This window comes from Nomascus leucogenys, unplaced genomic scaffold, assembly GCF_006542625.1.
Source record: "Nomascus leucogenys isolate Asia unplaced genomic scaffold, Asia_NLE_v1 000940F_63625_qpd_obj, whole genome shotgun sequence".
NCBI lineage: Eukaryota > Metazoa > Chordata > Mammalia > Primates > Hylobatidae > Nomascus > Nomascus leucogenys.
Window position 1 is genome coordinate 3,377 of NW_022097133.1, and position 14,349 is coordinate 17,725.

Genomic DNA, 14,349 nt, shown 5'->3' on the forward strand with positions numbered 1-14,349 from the left:
AAATCATGCACTGCAGAAGGTGGAAGAGGTACCAGAAGACACTCGGGAAGTGTCTGGAGGTTCAGAGAATCATGAACTGGAGAAGGTGGAAGAGGTACGAAGAAAGAGTCGGGAGGTGTCTTGCGTCTCCTAAAATCATCAGCTCGAAGAAATGATACTGGTCTCCGGCGACACTAGACGGGCGGTTTCTGTGGTGTCAGAAAATCATGCAGTGGAGAAGGTGAAGAGGTACCAGAAGACACCCGTGAAGTGTCTTGAGGCTCAGAGAATCATCAACTGGAGATGGTGGAAGAGGTACGAAAAAAGACTCGAGAGACGTCTTGCATCTCCTGAAATCATCTGCTCTATGAAATGATATAGGTCCCGGCGACACTCAGGCAGTTTCTGTGGTGTCAGAAAATCATCAGCTGGAGAAGGTTGAAGAGGTACCAGAAGACACCCGGGAGATGTCTTGAGGCTCAGAGAATCAACTGGAGAAGGTGGAAGAGGTACGAAAAAAGAGTCGGGAGGTGTCTTGCGTCTCCTAAAATCAGCTCAAGAAGATGGTACAGGTCCACGGCACCACTCGATGGGAGGTGTCTCTGGTGTCAGAAAATCATGCACTGCAGAAGGTGGAAGAGGTACCAGAAGACACTCGGGAAGTGTCTGGAGGTTCAGAGAATCATGAACTGGAGAAGGTGGAAGAGGTACGAAGAAAGAGTCGGGAGGTGTCTTGCGTCTCCTAAAATCATCAGCTCGAAGAAATGATACTGGTCTCCGGCGACACTCGGGCGGTTTCTGTGGTGTCAGAAAATCATGCAGTGGAGAAGGTGGAAGAGGTACCAGAAGACACCCGTGAAGTGTCTTGAGGCTCAGAGAATCATCAACTGGAGATGGTGGAAGAGGTACAAAAAAGACTCGGGAGACGTCTTGCATCTCCTGAAATCATCTGCTCTATGAAATGATATAGGTCCCCGGCGACACTCGGGCAGTTTCTGTGGTGTCAGAAAATCATCAACTGGAGAAGGTGGAAGAGGTACCAGAAGACACCCGGGAGGTGTCTTGAGGCTCAGAGAATCATCACCTGGAGAAGGTGGAAGAGGTACGAAAAAAGAGTTGGGAGGTGTCTTCTGTCTACTAAAATCATCAACTCTAGAAGATGGTAAAGGTCCCTGGCGACACTCGATGGGAGGTGTCCTCTGGTGTCACAAAATCATCCACTGCAGAAGGTGGAAGAGGTACCAGAAGACACTCGGGAGGTGTCTTGAGACTCAGAGAATCATGAACTGGAGAAGGTGGAAGAGGTACGAAAAAAGAGTTGGGAGGTGTCTTGCGTCTCCTAAAATCATCAGCTCGAAGAAATGATACATGTCGCCGGCGACACTCAACGGGTGGTGTCTCTGGTGTCAGAAAATCTGCACTGCAGAAGGTGGAAGAGGTACCAGAGACACCCGGGAAGTGTCTTGAGGCTCAGAGAATCATCAACTGGAGATGGTGGAAGAGGTACGAAAAAAGACTCGGGAGGCGTCTTGCGTCTCCTAAAAATCAGCTCAAGAAGATGGTACAGGTCCACGGCACCATCGATGGGAGGTGTCTCTGGTGTCAGAAAATCATGCACTGCAGAAGGTGGAAGAGGTACCAGAAGACACTCGGGAAGTGTCTGGAGGTTCAGAGAATCATGAACTGGAGAAGGTGGAAGAGGTACGAAAAAAGAGTCGGGAGGTGTCTTGCGTCTCCTAAAATCATCAGCTCGAAGAAATCATACTGGTCTCCGGCGACACTAGACGGGCGGTTTCTGTGGTGTCAGAAAATCATGCAGTGGAGAAGGTGGAAGAGGTACCAGAAGACACCCGTGAAGTGTCTTGAGGCTCAGAGAATCATCAACTGGAGATGGTGGAAGAGGTACAAAAAAAAGACTCGGGAGACGTCTTGCATCTCCTGAAATCATCTGCTCTATGAAATGATATAGGTCCCCGGCGACACTCGGGCAGTTTCTGTGGTGTCAGAAAATCATCAACTGGAGAAGGTGGAAGAGGTACCAGAAGACACCCGGATGTGTCTTGAGGCTCAGAGAATCATCACCTGGAGAAGGTGGAAAGAGGTACGAAAAAGAGTTGGGAGGTGTCTTCTGTCTACTAAAATCATCAACTCTAGAAGATGGTAAAGGTCCCTGGCGACACTCGATGGGAGGTGTCTCTGGTGTCACAAAATCATCCACTGCAGAAGGTGGAAGAGGTACCAGAAGACACTCGGGAGGTGTCTTGAGACTCAGAGAATCATGAACTGGAGAAGGTGGAAGGGTACGAAAAAGAGTTGGGAGGTGTCTTGCGTCTCCTAAAATCATCAGCTCGAAGAAATGATACATGTCGCCGGCGACACTCAACGGGTGGTGTCTCTGGTGTCAGAAAATCATGCACTGCAGAAGGTGGAAGAGGTACCAGAAGAACCCGGGAAGTGTCTTGAGGCTCAGAGAACCATCAACTGGAGATGGTGGAAGAGGTACGAAAAAAGACTCGGGAGGCGTCTTGCATCTCCTAAATCAGCTCAAGAAGATGGTACAGGTCCACGGCACCACTCGATGGGAGGTGTCTCTGGTGTCAGAAAATATGCACTGCAGAAGGTGGAAGAGGTACCAGAAGACACTCGGGAAGTGTCTGGAGGTTCAGAGAATCATGATGGAAATAAAGTACGAAGAAAAGTATAAATCATCAAGTTCGCCCGGCGACACTAAGCGGGGGTTTCTGTGGGTAGAAAATCATGCAATGGAGAAGGTGAAGAGGTACCAAAGACACCCGGAAGTTCTTGGAGCTCAGAGAATCATAACTGGAGATGGTGGAGAGGTACGAAAAAAGACTCGGTGAGGCGTCTTGCAGTCTCCCTGAAATAATCAGCTCAAGAAGATGTACAGGTCCACGGGCGACACTCGATGGGAGGTGTCTCTGGTGTCAGAAAAATCATGCACTGCAGAAGGTGGGTCCAGGACACTCGGGGAAGTGTCTGGGAGGTTCAGAGAATCATGAACTGGAGAAGGTGGAAGAGGTACGAAGAAAGAGTCGGGAGGTGTCTTGCGTCTCCTAAAATCATCAGCTCGAAGAATGATACTGGTCTCCGGCGACACTAGACGGGCGGTTTCTGTGGTGTCAGAAAATCATGCAGTGGAAGAAGGTGGAAGAGGTACCAGAAGACACCCGTGAAGTGTCTTGAGGCTCAGAGAATCATCAACTGGAGATGGTGGAAGAGGTACAAAAAAAGACTCGGGAGACGTCTTGCATCTCCTGAAATCATCTGCTCTATGAAATGATATAGGTCCCGGCGACACTCGGTGCAGTTTCTGTGGTGTCAGAAAATCATCAACTGGAGAAGGTGGAAGAGGTACCAGAAGACACCCGGGAGGTGTCTTGAGGCTCAGAGAATCATCACCTGGAGAAGGTGGAAGAGGTACGAAAAAAGAGTTGGGAGGTGTCTTCTGTCTACTAAAATCATCAACTCTAGAAGATGGTAAAGGTCCCTGGCGACACTCGATGGGAGGTGTCTCTGGTGTCACAAAATCATCCACTGCAGAAGGTGGAAGAGGTACCAGAAGACACTCGGGAGGTGTCTTGAGGCTCAGAGAATCATCAACTGGAGAAGGTGGAAGAGGTACGAAAAAAGAGTTGGGAGGTGTCTTGCGTCTCCTAAAATCATCTGCTCGAAGAAATGATACATGTCGCCGGCGACACTCAACGGGTGGTGTCTCTGGTGTCAGAAAATCATGCACTGCAGAAGGTGGAAGAGGTACCAGAAGACACCGGGAAGTGTCTTGAGGCTCAGAGAATCATCAACTGGAGATGGTGGAAGAGGTACGAAAAAGACTCGGGAGGCGTCTTGCGTCTCCTAAAATCAGCTCAAGAAGATGGTACAGGTCCACGGCACCACTCGATGGGAGGTGTCTCTGGTGTCAGAAAATCATGCACTGCAGAAGGTGGAAGAGGTACCAGAAGACACTCGGGAAGTGTCTGGAGGTTCAGAGAATCATGAACTGGAGAAGGTGGAAGAGGTACGAAGAAAGAGTCGGGAGGTGTCTTGCGTCTCCTAAAATCATCAGCTCGAAGAAATGATACTGGTCTCCGGCGACACTAGACGGGCGGTTTCTGTGGTGTCAGAAAATCATGCAGTGGAGAAGGTGGAAGAGGTACCAGAAGACACCCGGGAAGTGTCTTGAGGCTCAGAGAATCATCAACTGGAGATGGTGGAAGAGGTACGAAAAAAGACTCGAGAGACGTCTTGCATCTCCTGAAATCATCTGCTCTATGAAATGATATAGGTCCCCGGCGACAACTCGGGCAGTTTCTGTGGTGTCAGAAAATCATCAGCTGGAGAAGGTTGAAGAGGTACCAGAAGACACCCGGGAGATGTCTTGAGGCTCAGAGAATCAACTGGAGAAGGTGGAAGAGGTACGAAAAAAGAGTCGGGAGGTGTCTTGCGTCTCCTAAAATCAGCCCAAGAAGATGGTACAGGTCCACGGCGACACTCGATGGGAGGTGTCTCTGGTGTCAGAAAATCATGCACTGCAGAAGGTGGAAGAGGTACCAGAAGACACTCGGGAAGTGTCTGGAGGTTCAGAGAATCATGAACTGGAGAAGGTGGAAGAGGTACGAAGAAAGAGTCGGGAGGTGTCTTGCGTCTCCTAAAATCATCAGCTCGAAGAAATGATACTGGTCTCCGGCGACACTAGACGGGCGGTTTCTGTGGTGTCAGAAAATCATGCAGTGGAGAAGGTGGAAGAGGTACCAGAAGACACCCGTGAAGTGTCTTGAGGCTCAGAGAATCATCAACTGGAGATGGTGGAAGAGGTACAAAAAAAGACTCGGGAGACGTCTTGCATCTCCTGAAATCATCTGCTCTATGAAATGATATAGGTCCCCGGCGACACTCGGGCAGTTTCTGTGGTGTCAGAAAATCATCAACTGGAGAAGGTGGAAGAGGTACCAGAAGACACCCGGGAGGTGTCTTGAGGCTCAGAGAATCATCACCTGGAGAAGGTGGAAGAGGTACGAAAAAAGAGTTGGGAGGTGTCTTCTGTCTACTAAAATCATCAACTCTAGAAGATGGTAAAGGTCCCTGGCGACACTCGATGGGAGGTGTCTCTGGTGTCACAAAATCATCCACTGCAGAAGGTGGAAGAGGTACCAGAAGACACTCGGGAGGTGTCTTGAGACTCAGAGAATCATGAACTGGAGAAGGTGGAAGAGGTACGAAAAAAGAGTTGGGAGGTGTCTTGCGTCTCCTAAAATCATCAGCTCGAAGAAATGATACATGTCGCCGGCGACACTCAACGGGTGGTGTCTCTGGTGTCAGAAAATCATGCACTGCAGAAGGTGGAAGAGGTACCAGAAGACACCCGGGAAGTGTCTTGAGGCTCAGAGAATCATCAACTGGAGATGGTGGAAGAGGTACGAAAAAAGACTCGGGAGGCGTCTTGCGTCTCCTAAAATCAGCTCAAGAAGATGGTACAGGTCCACGGCACCACTCGATGGGAGGTGTCTCTGGTGTCAGAAAATCATGCACTGCAGAAGGTGGAAGAGGTACCAGAAGACACTCGGGAAGTGTCTGGAGGTTCAGAGAATCATGAACTGGAGAAGGTGGAAGAGGTACGAAGAAAGAGTCGGGAGGTGTCTTGCGTCTCCTAAAATCATCAGCTCGAAGAAATGATACTGGTCTCCGGCGACACTAGACGGGCGGTTTCTGTGGTGTCAGAAAATCATGCAGTGGAGAAGGTGGAAGAGGTACCAGAAGACACCCGTGAAGTGTCTTGAGGCTCAGAGAATCATCAACTGGAGATGGTGGAAGAGGTACGAAAAAAGACTCGAGAGACGTCTTGCATCTCCTGAAATCATCTGCTCTATGAAATGATATAGGTCCCCGGCGACACTCGGGCAGTTTCTGTGGTGTCAGAAAATCATCAGCTGGAGAAGGTTGAAGAGGTACCAGAAGACACCCGGGAGATGTCTTGAGGCTCAGAGAATCAACTGGAGAAGGTGGAAGAGGTACGAAAAAAGAGTCGGGAGGTGTCTTGCGTCTCCTAAAATCAGCCCAAGAAGATGGTACAGGTCCACGGCGACACTCGATGGGAGGTGTCTCTGGTGTCAGAAAATCATGCACTGCAGAAGGTGGAAGAGGTACCAGAAGACACTCGGGAAGTGTCTGGAGGTTCAGAGAATCATGAACTGGAGAAGGTGGAAGAGGTACGAAGAAAGAGTCGGGAGGTGTCTTGCGTCTCCTAAAATCATCAGCTCGAAGAAATCATACTGGTCTCCGGCGACACTAGACGGGCGGTTTCTGTGGTGTCAGAAAATCATGCAGTGGAGAAGGTGGAAGAGGTACCAGAAGACACCCGTGAAGTGTCTTGAGGCTCAGAGAATCATCAACTGGAGATGGTGGAAGAGGTACAAAAAAAGACTCGGGAGACGTCTTGCATCTCCTGAAATCATCTGCTCTATGAAATGATATAGGTCCCCGGCGACACTCGGGCAGTTTCTGTGGTGTCAGAAAATCATCAACTGGAGAAGGTGGAAGAGGTACCAGAAGACACCCGGGAGGTGTCTTGAGGCTCAGAGAATCATCACCTGGAGAAGGTGGAAGAGGTACGAAAAAAGAGTTGGGAGGTGTCTTCTGTCTACTAAAATCATCAACTCTAGAAGATGGTAAAGGTCCCTGGCGACACTCGATGGGAGGTGTCTCTGGTGTCACAAAATCATCCACTGCAGAAGGTGGAAGAGGTACCAGAAGACACTCGGGAGGTGTCTTGAGACTCAGAGAATCATGAACTGGAGAAGGTGGAAGAGGTACGAAAAAAGAGTTGGGAGGTGTCTTGCGTCTCCTAAAATCATCAGCTCGAAGAAATGATACATGTCGCCGGCGACACTCAACGGGCGGTGTCTCTGGTGTCAGAAAATCATGCACTGCAGAAGGTGGAAGAGGTACCAGAAGAAACCCGGGAAGTGTCTTGAGGCTCAGAGAATCATCAACTGGAGATGGTGGAAGAGGTGCGAAAAAAGACTCGGGAGGCGTCTTGCATCTCCTAAAATCATCTGCTCCATGAAATGATAGAGGTCCCCGGCGACACTCGGCAGGCAGTTTCTGTGGTGTCAGAATATCCTCAACTGGAGAAGGTGGAAGAGGTACCAGAAGCCACCCGGGAGATGTCTTGAGGCTCAGAGAATCATCAACTGGAGAAGGTGGAAGAGGTACGAAAAAAGAGTCGGGAGGTGTCTTGCGTCTCCTAAAATCAGCTCAAGAAGATGGTAGAGGTCCACGGCGACACTCGATGGAGGTGTCTCTGGTGTCACAAAATCATCCACTGCAGAAGGTGGAAGAGGTACCAGAAGACACTCGGGAGGTGCCTTGAGACTCAGAGAATCATGAACTGAAGAAGGTGGAAGTGGTACGAAAAAAGAGTTGGGAGGTGTCTTGCGTCTCCTAAAATCATCTGCTCGAAGAAATGATACATGTCGCCGGCGACACTCAACGGGCGGTGTCTCTGGTGTCAGAAAATCATGCACTGCAGAAGGTGGAAGAGGTACCAGAAGACACCCGGGAGGTGTCTTGAGGCTCAGAGAATCATCAACTGGAGAAGGTGGAAGAGGTACGAAAAAAGAGTCGGGAGGTGTCTTGCGTCTCCTAAAATCAGCTCAAGAAGATGGTACAGGTCCACGGCACCACTCGATGGGAGGTGTCTCTGGTGTCAGAAAATCATGCACTGCAGAAGGTGGAAGAGGTACCAGAAGACACTCGGGAAGTGTCTGGAGGTTCAGAGAATCATGAACTGGAGAAGGTGGAAGAGGTACGAAAAAAGAGTTGGGAGGTGTCTTGCGTCTCCTAAAATCATCAGCTCGAAGAAATCATACTGGTCTCCGGCGACACTAGACGGGCGGTTTCTGTGGTGTCAGAAAATCATGCAGTGGAGAAGGTGGAAGAGGTACCAGAAGACACCCGTGAAGTGTCTTGAGGCTCAGAGAATCATCAACTGGAGATGGTGGAAGAGGTACAAAAAAAGACTCGGGAGACGTCTTGCATCTCCTGAAATCATCTGCTCTATGAAATGATATAGGTCCCCGCGACACTCGGGCAGTTTCTGTGGTGTCAGAAAATCATCAACTGGAGAAGGTGGAAGAGGTACCAGAAGACACCCGGGAGGTGTCTTGAGGCTCAGAGAATCATCACCTGGAGAAGGTGGAAGAGGTACGAAAAAAGAGTTGGGAGGTGTCTTCTGTCTACTAAAATCATCAACTCTAGAAGATGGTAAAGGTCCCTGGCGACACTCGATGGGAGGTGTCTCTGGTGTCACAAAATCATCCACTGCAGAAGGTGGAAGAGGTACCAGAAGACACTCGGGAGGTGTCTTGAGACTCAGAGAATCATGAACTGGAGAAGGTGGAAGAGGTACGAAAAAAGAGTTGGGAGGTGTCTTGCGTCTCCTAAAATCATCAGCTCGAAGAAATGATACATGTCGCCGGCGACACTCAACGGGCGGTGTCTCTGGTGTCAGAAAATCATGCACTGCAGAAGGTGGAAGAGGTACCAGAAGAAACCCGGGAAGTGTCTTGAGGCTCAGAGAATCATCAACTGGAGATGGTGGAAGAGGTGCGAAAAAAGACTCGGGAGGCGTCTTGCATCTCCTAAAATCATCTGCTCCATGAAATGATAGAGGTCCCCGGCGACACTCGGCGGCAGTTTCTGTGGTGTCAGAATATCATCAACTGGAGAAGGTGGAAGAGGTACCAGAAGCCACCCGGGAGATGTCTTGAGGCTCAGAGAATCATCAACTGGAGAAGGTGGAAGAGGTACGAAAAAAGAGTCGGGAGGTGTCTTGCGTCTCCTAAAATCAGCTCAAGAAGATGGTAGAGGTCCACGGCGACACTCGATGGGAGGTGTCTCTGGTGTCACAAAATCATCCACTGCAGAAGGTGGAAGAGGTACCAGAAGACACTCGGGAGGTGCCTTGAGACTCAGAGAATCATGAACTGAAGAAGTGGAAGTGGTACGAAAAAAGAGTTGGGAGGTGTCTTGCGTCTCCTAAAATCATCTGCTCGAAGAAATGATACATGTCGCCGGCGACACTCAACGGGCGGTGTCTCTGGTGTCAGAAAATCATGCACTGCAGAAGGTGGAAGAGGTACCAGAAGACACCCGGGAGGTGTCTTGAGGCTCAGAGAATCATCAACTGGAGAAGGTGGAAGAGGTACGAAAAAAGAGTCGGGAGGTGTCTTGCGTCTCCTAAAATCAGCTCAAGAAGATGGTACAGGTCCACGGCACCACTCGATGGGAGGTGTCTCTGGTGTCAGAAAATCATGCACTGCAGAAGGTGGAAGAGGTACCAGAAGACACTCGGGAAGTGTCTGGAGGTTCAGAGAATCATGAACTGGAGAAGGTGGAAGAGGTAGAAGAAAGAGTCGGGAGGTGTCTTGCGTCTCCTAAAATCATCAGCTCGAAGAAATGATACTGGTCTCCGGCGACACTAGACGGGCGGTTTCTGTGGTGTCAGAAAATCATGCAGTGGAGAAGGTGGAAGAGGTACCAGAAGACACCCGTGAAGTGTCTTGAGGCTCAGAGAATCATCAACTGGAGATGGTGGAAGAGGTACAAAAAAAGACTCGGGAGACGTCTTGCATCTCCTGAAATCATCTGCTCTATGAAATGATATAGGTCCCCGGCGACACTCGGGCAGTTTCTGTGGTGTCAGAAAATCATCAACTGGAGAAGGTGGAAGAGGTACCAGAAGACACCCGGGAGGTGTCTTGAGGCTCAGAGAATCATCACCTGGAGAAGGTGGAAGAGGTACGAAAAAAGAGTTGGGAGGTGTCTTCTGTCTACTAAAATCATCAACTCTAGAAGATGGTAAAGGTCCCTGGCGACACTCGATGGGAGGTGTCTCTGGTGTCACAAAATCATCCACTGCAGAAGGTGGAAGAGGTACCAGAAGACACTCGGGAGGTGTCTTGAGACTCAGAGAATCATGAACTGGAGAAGGTGGAAGAGGTACGAAAAAAGAGTTGGGAGGTGTCTTGCGTCTCCTAAAATCATCAGCTCGAAGAAATGATACATGTCGCCGGCGACACTCAACGGGCGGTGTCTCTGGTGTCAGAAAATCATGCACTGCAGAAGGTGGAAGAGGTACCAGAAGAAACCCGGGAAGTGTCTTGAGGCTCAGAGAATCATCAACTGGAGATGGTGGAAGAGGTGCGAAAAAAGACTCGGGAGGCGTCTTGCATCTCCTAAAATCATCTGCTCCATGAAATGATAGAGGTCCCCGGCGACACTCGGCAGGCAGTTTCTGTGGTGTCAGAATATCCTCAACTGGAGAAGGTGGAAGAGGTACCAGAAGCCACCCGGGAGATGTCTTGAGGCTCAGAGAATCATCAACTGGAGAAGGTGGAAGAGGTACGAAAAAAGAGTCGGGAGGTGTCTTGCGTCTCCTAAAATCAGCTCAAGAAGATGGTAGAGGTCCACGGCGACACTCGATGGGAGGTGTCTCTGGTGTCACAAAATCATCCACTGCAGAAGGTGGAAGAGGTACCAGAAGACACTCGGGAGGTGCCTTGAGACTCAGAGAATCATGAACTGAAGAAGGTGGAAGTGGTACGAAAAAAGAGTTGGGAGGTGTCTTGCGTCTCCTAAAATCATCTGCTCGAAGAAATGATACATGTCGCCGGCGACACTCAACGGGCGGTGTCTCTGGTGTCAGAAAATCATGCACTGCAGAAGGTGGAAGAGGTACCAGAAGACACCCGGGAGGTGTCTTGAGGCTCAGAGAATCATCAACTGGAGAAGGTGGAAGAGGTACGAAAAAAGAGTCGGGAGGTGTCTTGCGTCTCCTAAAATCAGCTCAAGAAGATGGTACAGGTCCACGGCACCACTCGATGGGAGGTGTCTCTGGTGTCAGAAAATCATGCACTGCAGAAGGTGGAAGAGGTACCAGAAGACACTCGGGAAGTGTCTGGAGGTTCAGAGAATCATGAACTGGAGAAGGTGGAAGAGGTATGAAGAAAGAGTCGGGAGGTGTCTTGCGTCTCCTAAAATCATCAGCTCGAAGAAATGATACTGGTCTCCGGCGACACTAGACGGGCGGTTTCTGTGGTGTCAGAAAATCATGCAGTGGAGAAGGTGGAAGAGGTACCAGAAGACACCCGTGAAGTGTCTTGAGGCTCAGAGAATCATCAACTGGAGATGGTGGAAGAGGTACGAAAAAAGACTCGAGAGACGTCTTGCATCTCCTGAAATCATCTGCTCTATGAAATGATATAGGTCCCCGGCGACACTCGGGCAGTTTCTGTGGTGTCAGAAAATCATCAACTGGAGAAGGTGGAAGAGGTACCAGAAGACACCCGGGAGGTGTCTTGAGGCTCAGAGAATCATCAACTGGAGAAGGTGGAAGAGGTACGAAAAAAGAGTTGGGAGGTGTCTTCTGTCTACTAAAATCATCAACTCTAGAAGATGGTAAAGGTCCCTGGCGACACTCGATGGGAGGTGTCTCTGGTGTCACAAAATCATCCACTGCAGAAGGTGGAAGAGGTACCAGAAGACACTCGGGAGGTGTCTTGAGACTCAGAGAATCATGAACTGGAGAAGGTGGAAGAGGTACGAAAAAAGAGTTGGGAGGTGTCTTGCGTCTCCTAAAATCATCAGCTCGAAGAAATGATACAGGTCGCCGGCGACACTCAACGAGCGGTGTCTCTGGTGTCAGAAAATCATGCACTGCAGAAGGTGGAAGAGGTACCAGAAGACACCCGGGAAGTGTCTTGAGGCTCAGAGAATCATCAACTGGAGATGGTGGAAGAGGTACGAAAAAAGACTCGGGAGGCATCTTTCATCTCCTAAAATCTACTCCATGAAATTAGAGAGTTCCCCGGCGACACTCGGCGGGCAGTTTCTGTGGTGTCAGAAAATCCTCAACTGGAGATGGTGGAAGAGGTACCAGAAGCCACCCGGGAGGTGTCTTGAGGCTCAGAGAATCATCAACTGGAGAAGGTGGAAGAGGAACGAAAAAAGAGTTGGGAGGTGTCTTGCGTCTACTAAAATCATCAACTCTAGAAGATGGTAAAGGTCCCTGGCGACACTCGACGGGAGGTGTCTCTGGTGTCAGAAAATCATGCACTGGAGAAGGTGGAAGAGGTACCAGAAGACACCCGGGAAGTGTCTTGAGACTCAGAGAATCATGAACTGGAGAAGTTGGAAGAGGTACCAGAAGACACTCGGGAAGTGTCTTGAGGTTCAGAGAATCATGAACTGAAGAAGGTGGAAGTGGTACGAAAAAAGAGTTGGGAGGTGTCTTGCGTCTCCTAAAATCATCTGCTCGAAGAAATGATACATGTCGCCGGCGACACTCAACGGGCGGTGTCTCTGGTGTCAGAAAATCATGCACTGCAGAAGGTGGAAGAGGTACCAGAAGACACCCGGGAGGTGTCTTGAGGCTCAGAGAATCATCAACTGGAGAAGGTGGAAGAGGTACGAAAAAAGAGTCGGGAGGTGTCTTGCGTCTCCTAAAATCAGCTCAAGAAGATGGTACAGGTCCACGGCACCACTCGATGGGAGGTGTCTCTGGTGTCAGAAAATCATGCACTGCAGAAGGTGGAAGAGGTACCAGAAGACACTCGGGAAGTGTCTGGAGGTTCAGAGAATCATGAACTGGAGAAGGTGGAAGAGGTACGAATAAAGAGTCGGGAGGTGTCTTGCGTCTCCTAAAATCATCAGCTCGAAGAAATCATACTGGTCTCCGGCGACACTAGACGGGCGGTTTCTGTGGTGTCAGAAAATCATGCAGTGGAGAAGGTGGAAGAGGTACCAGAAGACACCCGTGAAGTGTCTTGAGGCTCAGAGAATCATCAACTGGAGATGGTGGAAGAGGTACAAAAAAAGACTTGGGAGACGTCTTGCATCTCCTGAAATCATCTGCTCTATGAAATGATATAGGTCCCCGGCGACACTCGGGCAGTTTCTGTGGTGTCAGAAAATCATCAACTGGAGAAGGTGGAAGAGGTACCAGAAGACACCCGGGAGGTGTCTTGAGGCTCAGAGAATCATCACCTGGAGAAGGTGGAAGAGGTACGAAAAAAGAGTTGGGAGGTGTCTTCTGTCTACTAAAATCATCAACTCTAGAAGATGGTAAAGGTCCCTGGCGACACTCGATGGGAGGTGTCTCTGGTGTCACAAAATCATCCACTGCAGAAGGTGGAAGAGGTACCAGAAGACACTCGGGAGGTGTCTTGAGTCTCAGAGAATCATGAACTGGAGAAGGTGGAAGAGGTACGAAAAAAGAGTTGGGAGGTGTCTTGCGTCTCCTAAAATCATCAGCTCGAAGAAATGATACATGTCGCCGGCGACACTCAACGGGCGGTGTCTCTGGTGTCAGAAAATCATGCACTGCAGAAGGTGGAAGAGGTACCAGAAGAAACCCGGGAAGTGTCTTGAGGCTCAGAGAATCATCAACTGGAGATGGTGGAAGAGGTGCGAAAAAAGACTCGGGAGGCGTCTTGCATCTCCTAAAATCATCTGCTCCATGAAATGATAGAGGTCCCCGGCGACACTCGGCAGGCAGTTTCTGTGGTGTCAGAATATCCTCAACTGGAGAAGGTGGAAGAGGTACCAGAAGCCACCCGGGAGATGTCTTGAGGCTCAGAGAATCATCAACTGGAGAAGGTGGAAGAGGTACGAAAAAAGAGTCGGGAGGTGTCTTGCGTCTCCTAAAATCAGCTCAAGAAGATGGTAGAGGTCCACGGCGACACTCGATGGGAGGTGTCTCTGGTGTCACAAAATCATCCACTGCAGAAGGTGGAAGAGGTACCAGAAGACACTCGGGAGGTGCCTTGAGACTCAGAGAATCATGAACTGAAGAAGGTGGAAGTGGTACGAAAAAAGAGTTGGGAGGTGTCTTGCGTCTCCTAAAATCATCTGCTCGAAGAAATGATACATGTCGCCGGCGACACTCAACGGGCGGTGTCTCTGGTGTCAGAAAATCATGCACTGCAGAAGGTGGAAGAGGTACCAGAAGACACCCGGGAGGTGTCTTGAGGCTCAGAGAATCATCAACTGGAGAAGGTGGAAGAGGTACGAAAAAAGAGTCGGGAGGTGTCTTGCGTCTCCTAAAATCAGCTCAAGAAGATGGTACAGGTCCACGGCACCACTCGATGGGAGGTGTCTCTGGTGTCAGAAAATCATGCACTGCAGAAGGTGGAAGAGGTACCAGAAGACACTCGGGAAGTGTCTGGAGGTTCAGAGAATCATGAACTGGAGAAGGTGGAAGAGGTATGAAGAAAGAGTCGGGAGGTGTCTTGCGTCTCCTAAAATCATCAGCTCGAAGAAATGATACTGGTCTCCGGCGACACTAGACGGGCG

At 49.8% G+C, this 14,349-nt stretch overlaps 3 protein-coding genes across 3 annotated transcripts; all 3 read right to left on the minus strand.

Moving 5' to 3' along the window:
• Positions 1-1,071: 1,071 nt before the first annotated feature.
• LOC115834161 (nuclear pore complex-interacting protein family member B13-like) lies at positions 1,072-2,648 on the minus strand (the record flags this gene model as incomplete). Its single annotated transcript, XM_030808922.1, has 3 exons — positions 1,072-1,399; positions 2,019-2,374; positions 2,592-2,648. Coding segments are annotated over 3 exons (681 nt in total), but the record flags the coding sequence as incomplete, so codon positions are not given.
• A 621-nt stretch (positions 2,649-3,269) lies between these two features.
• LOC115834162 (nuclear pore complex-interacting protein family member B3-like) lies at positions 3,270-5,276 on the minus strand. Its single transcript, XM_030808923.1, has 5 exons — positions 5,215-5,276; positions 4,615-4,704; positions 3,879-3,910; positions 3,400-3,735; positions 3,270-3,310 (listed from the first exon to the last, which is right to left on the minus strand). Exons 1-5 carry the CDS (start codon positions 5,274-5,276, stop codon positions 3,270-3,272), a joined length of 561 nt encoding a protein of 186 aa, XP_030664783.1.
• Positions 5,277-9,647: 4,371 nt separating this feature from the next.
• LOC115834163 (nuclear pore complex-interacting protein family member B13-like) lies at positions 9,648-11,828 on the minus strand. The gene is made up of 5 exons (XM_030808924.1): positions 11,801-11,828; positions 11,220-11,376; positions 10,468-10,832; positions 9,778-9,978; positions 9,648-9,688 (listed from the first exon to the last, which is right to left on the minus strand). The coding sequence occupies exons 1-5, from the start codon at positions 11,826-11,828 to the stop codon at positions 9,648-9,650; spliced, it is 792 nt and encodes a 263-aa protein (XP_030664784.1).
• Positions 11,829-14,349: the final 2,521 nt, after the last annotated feature.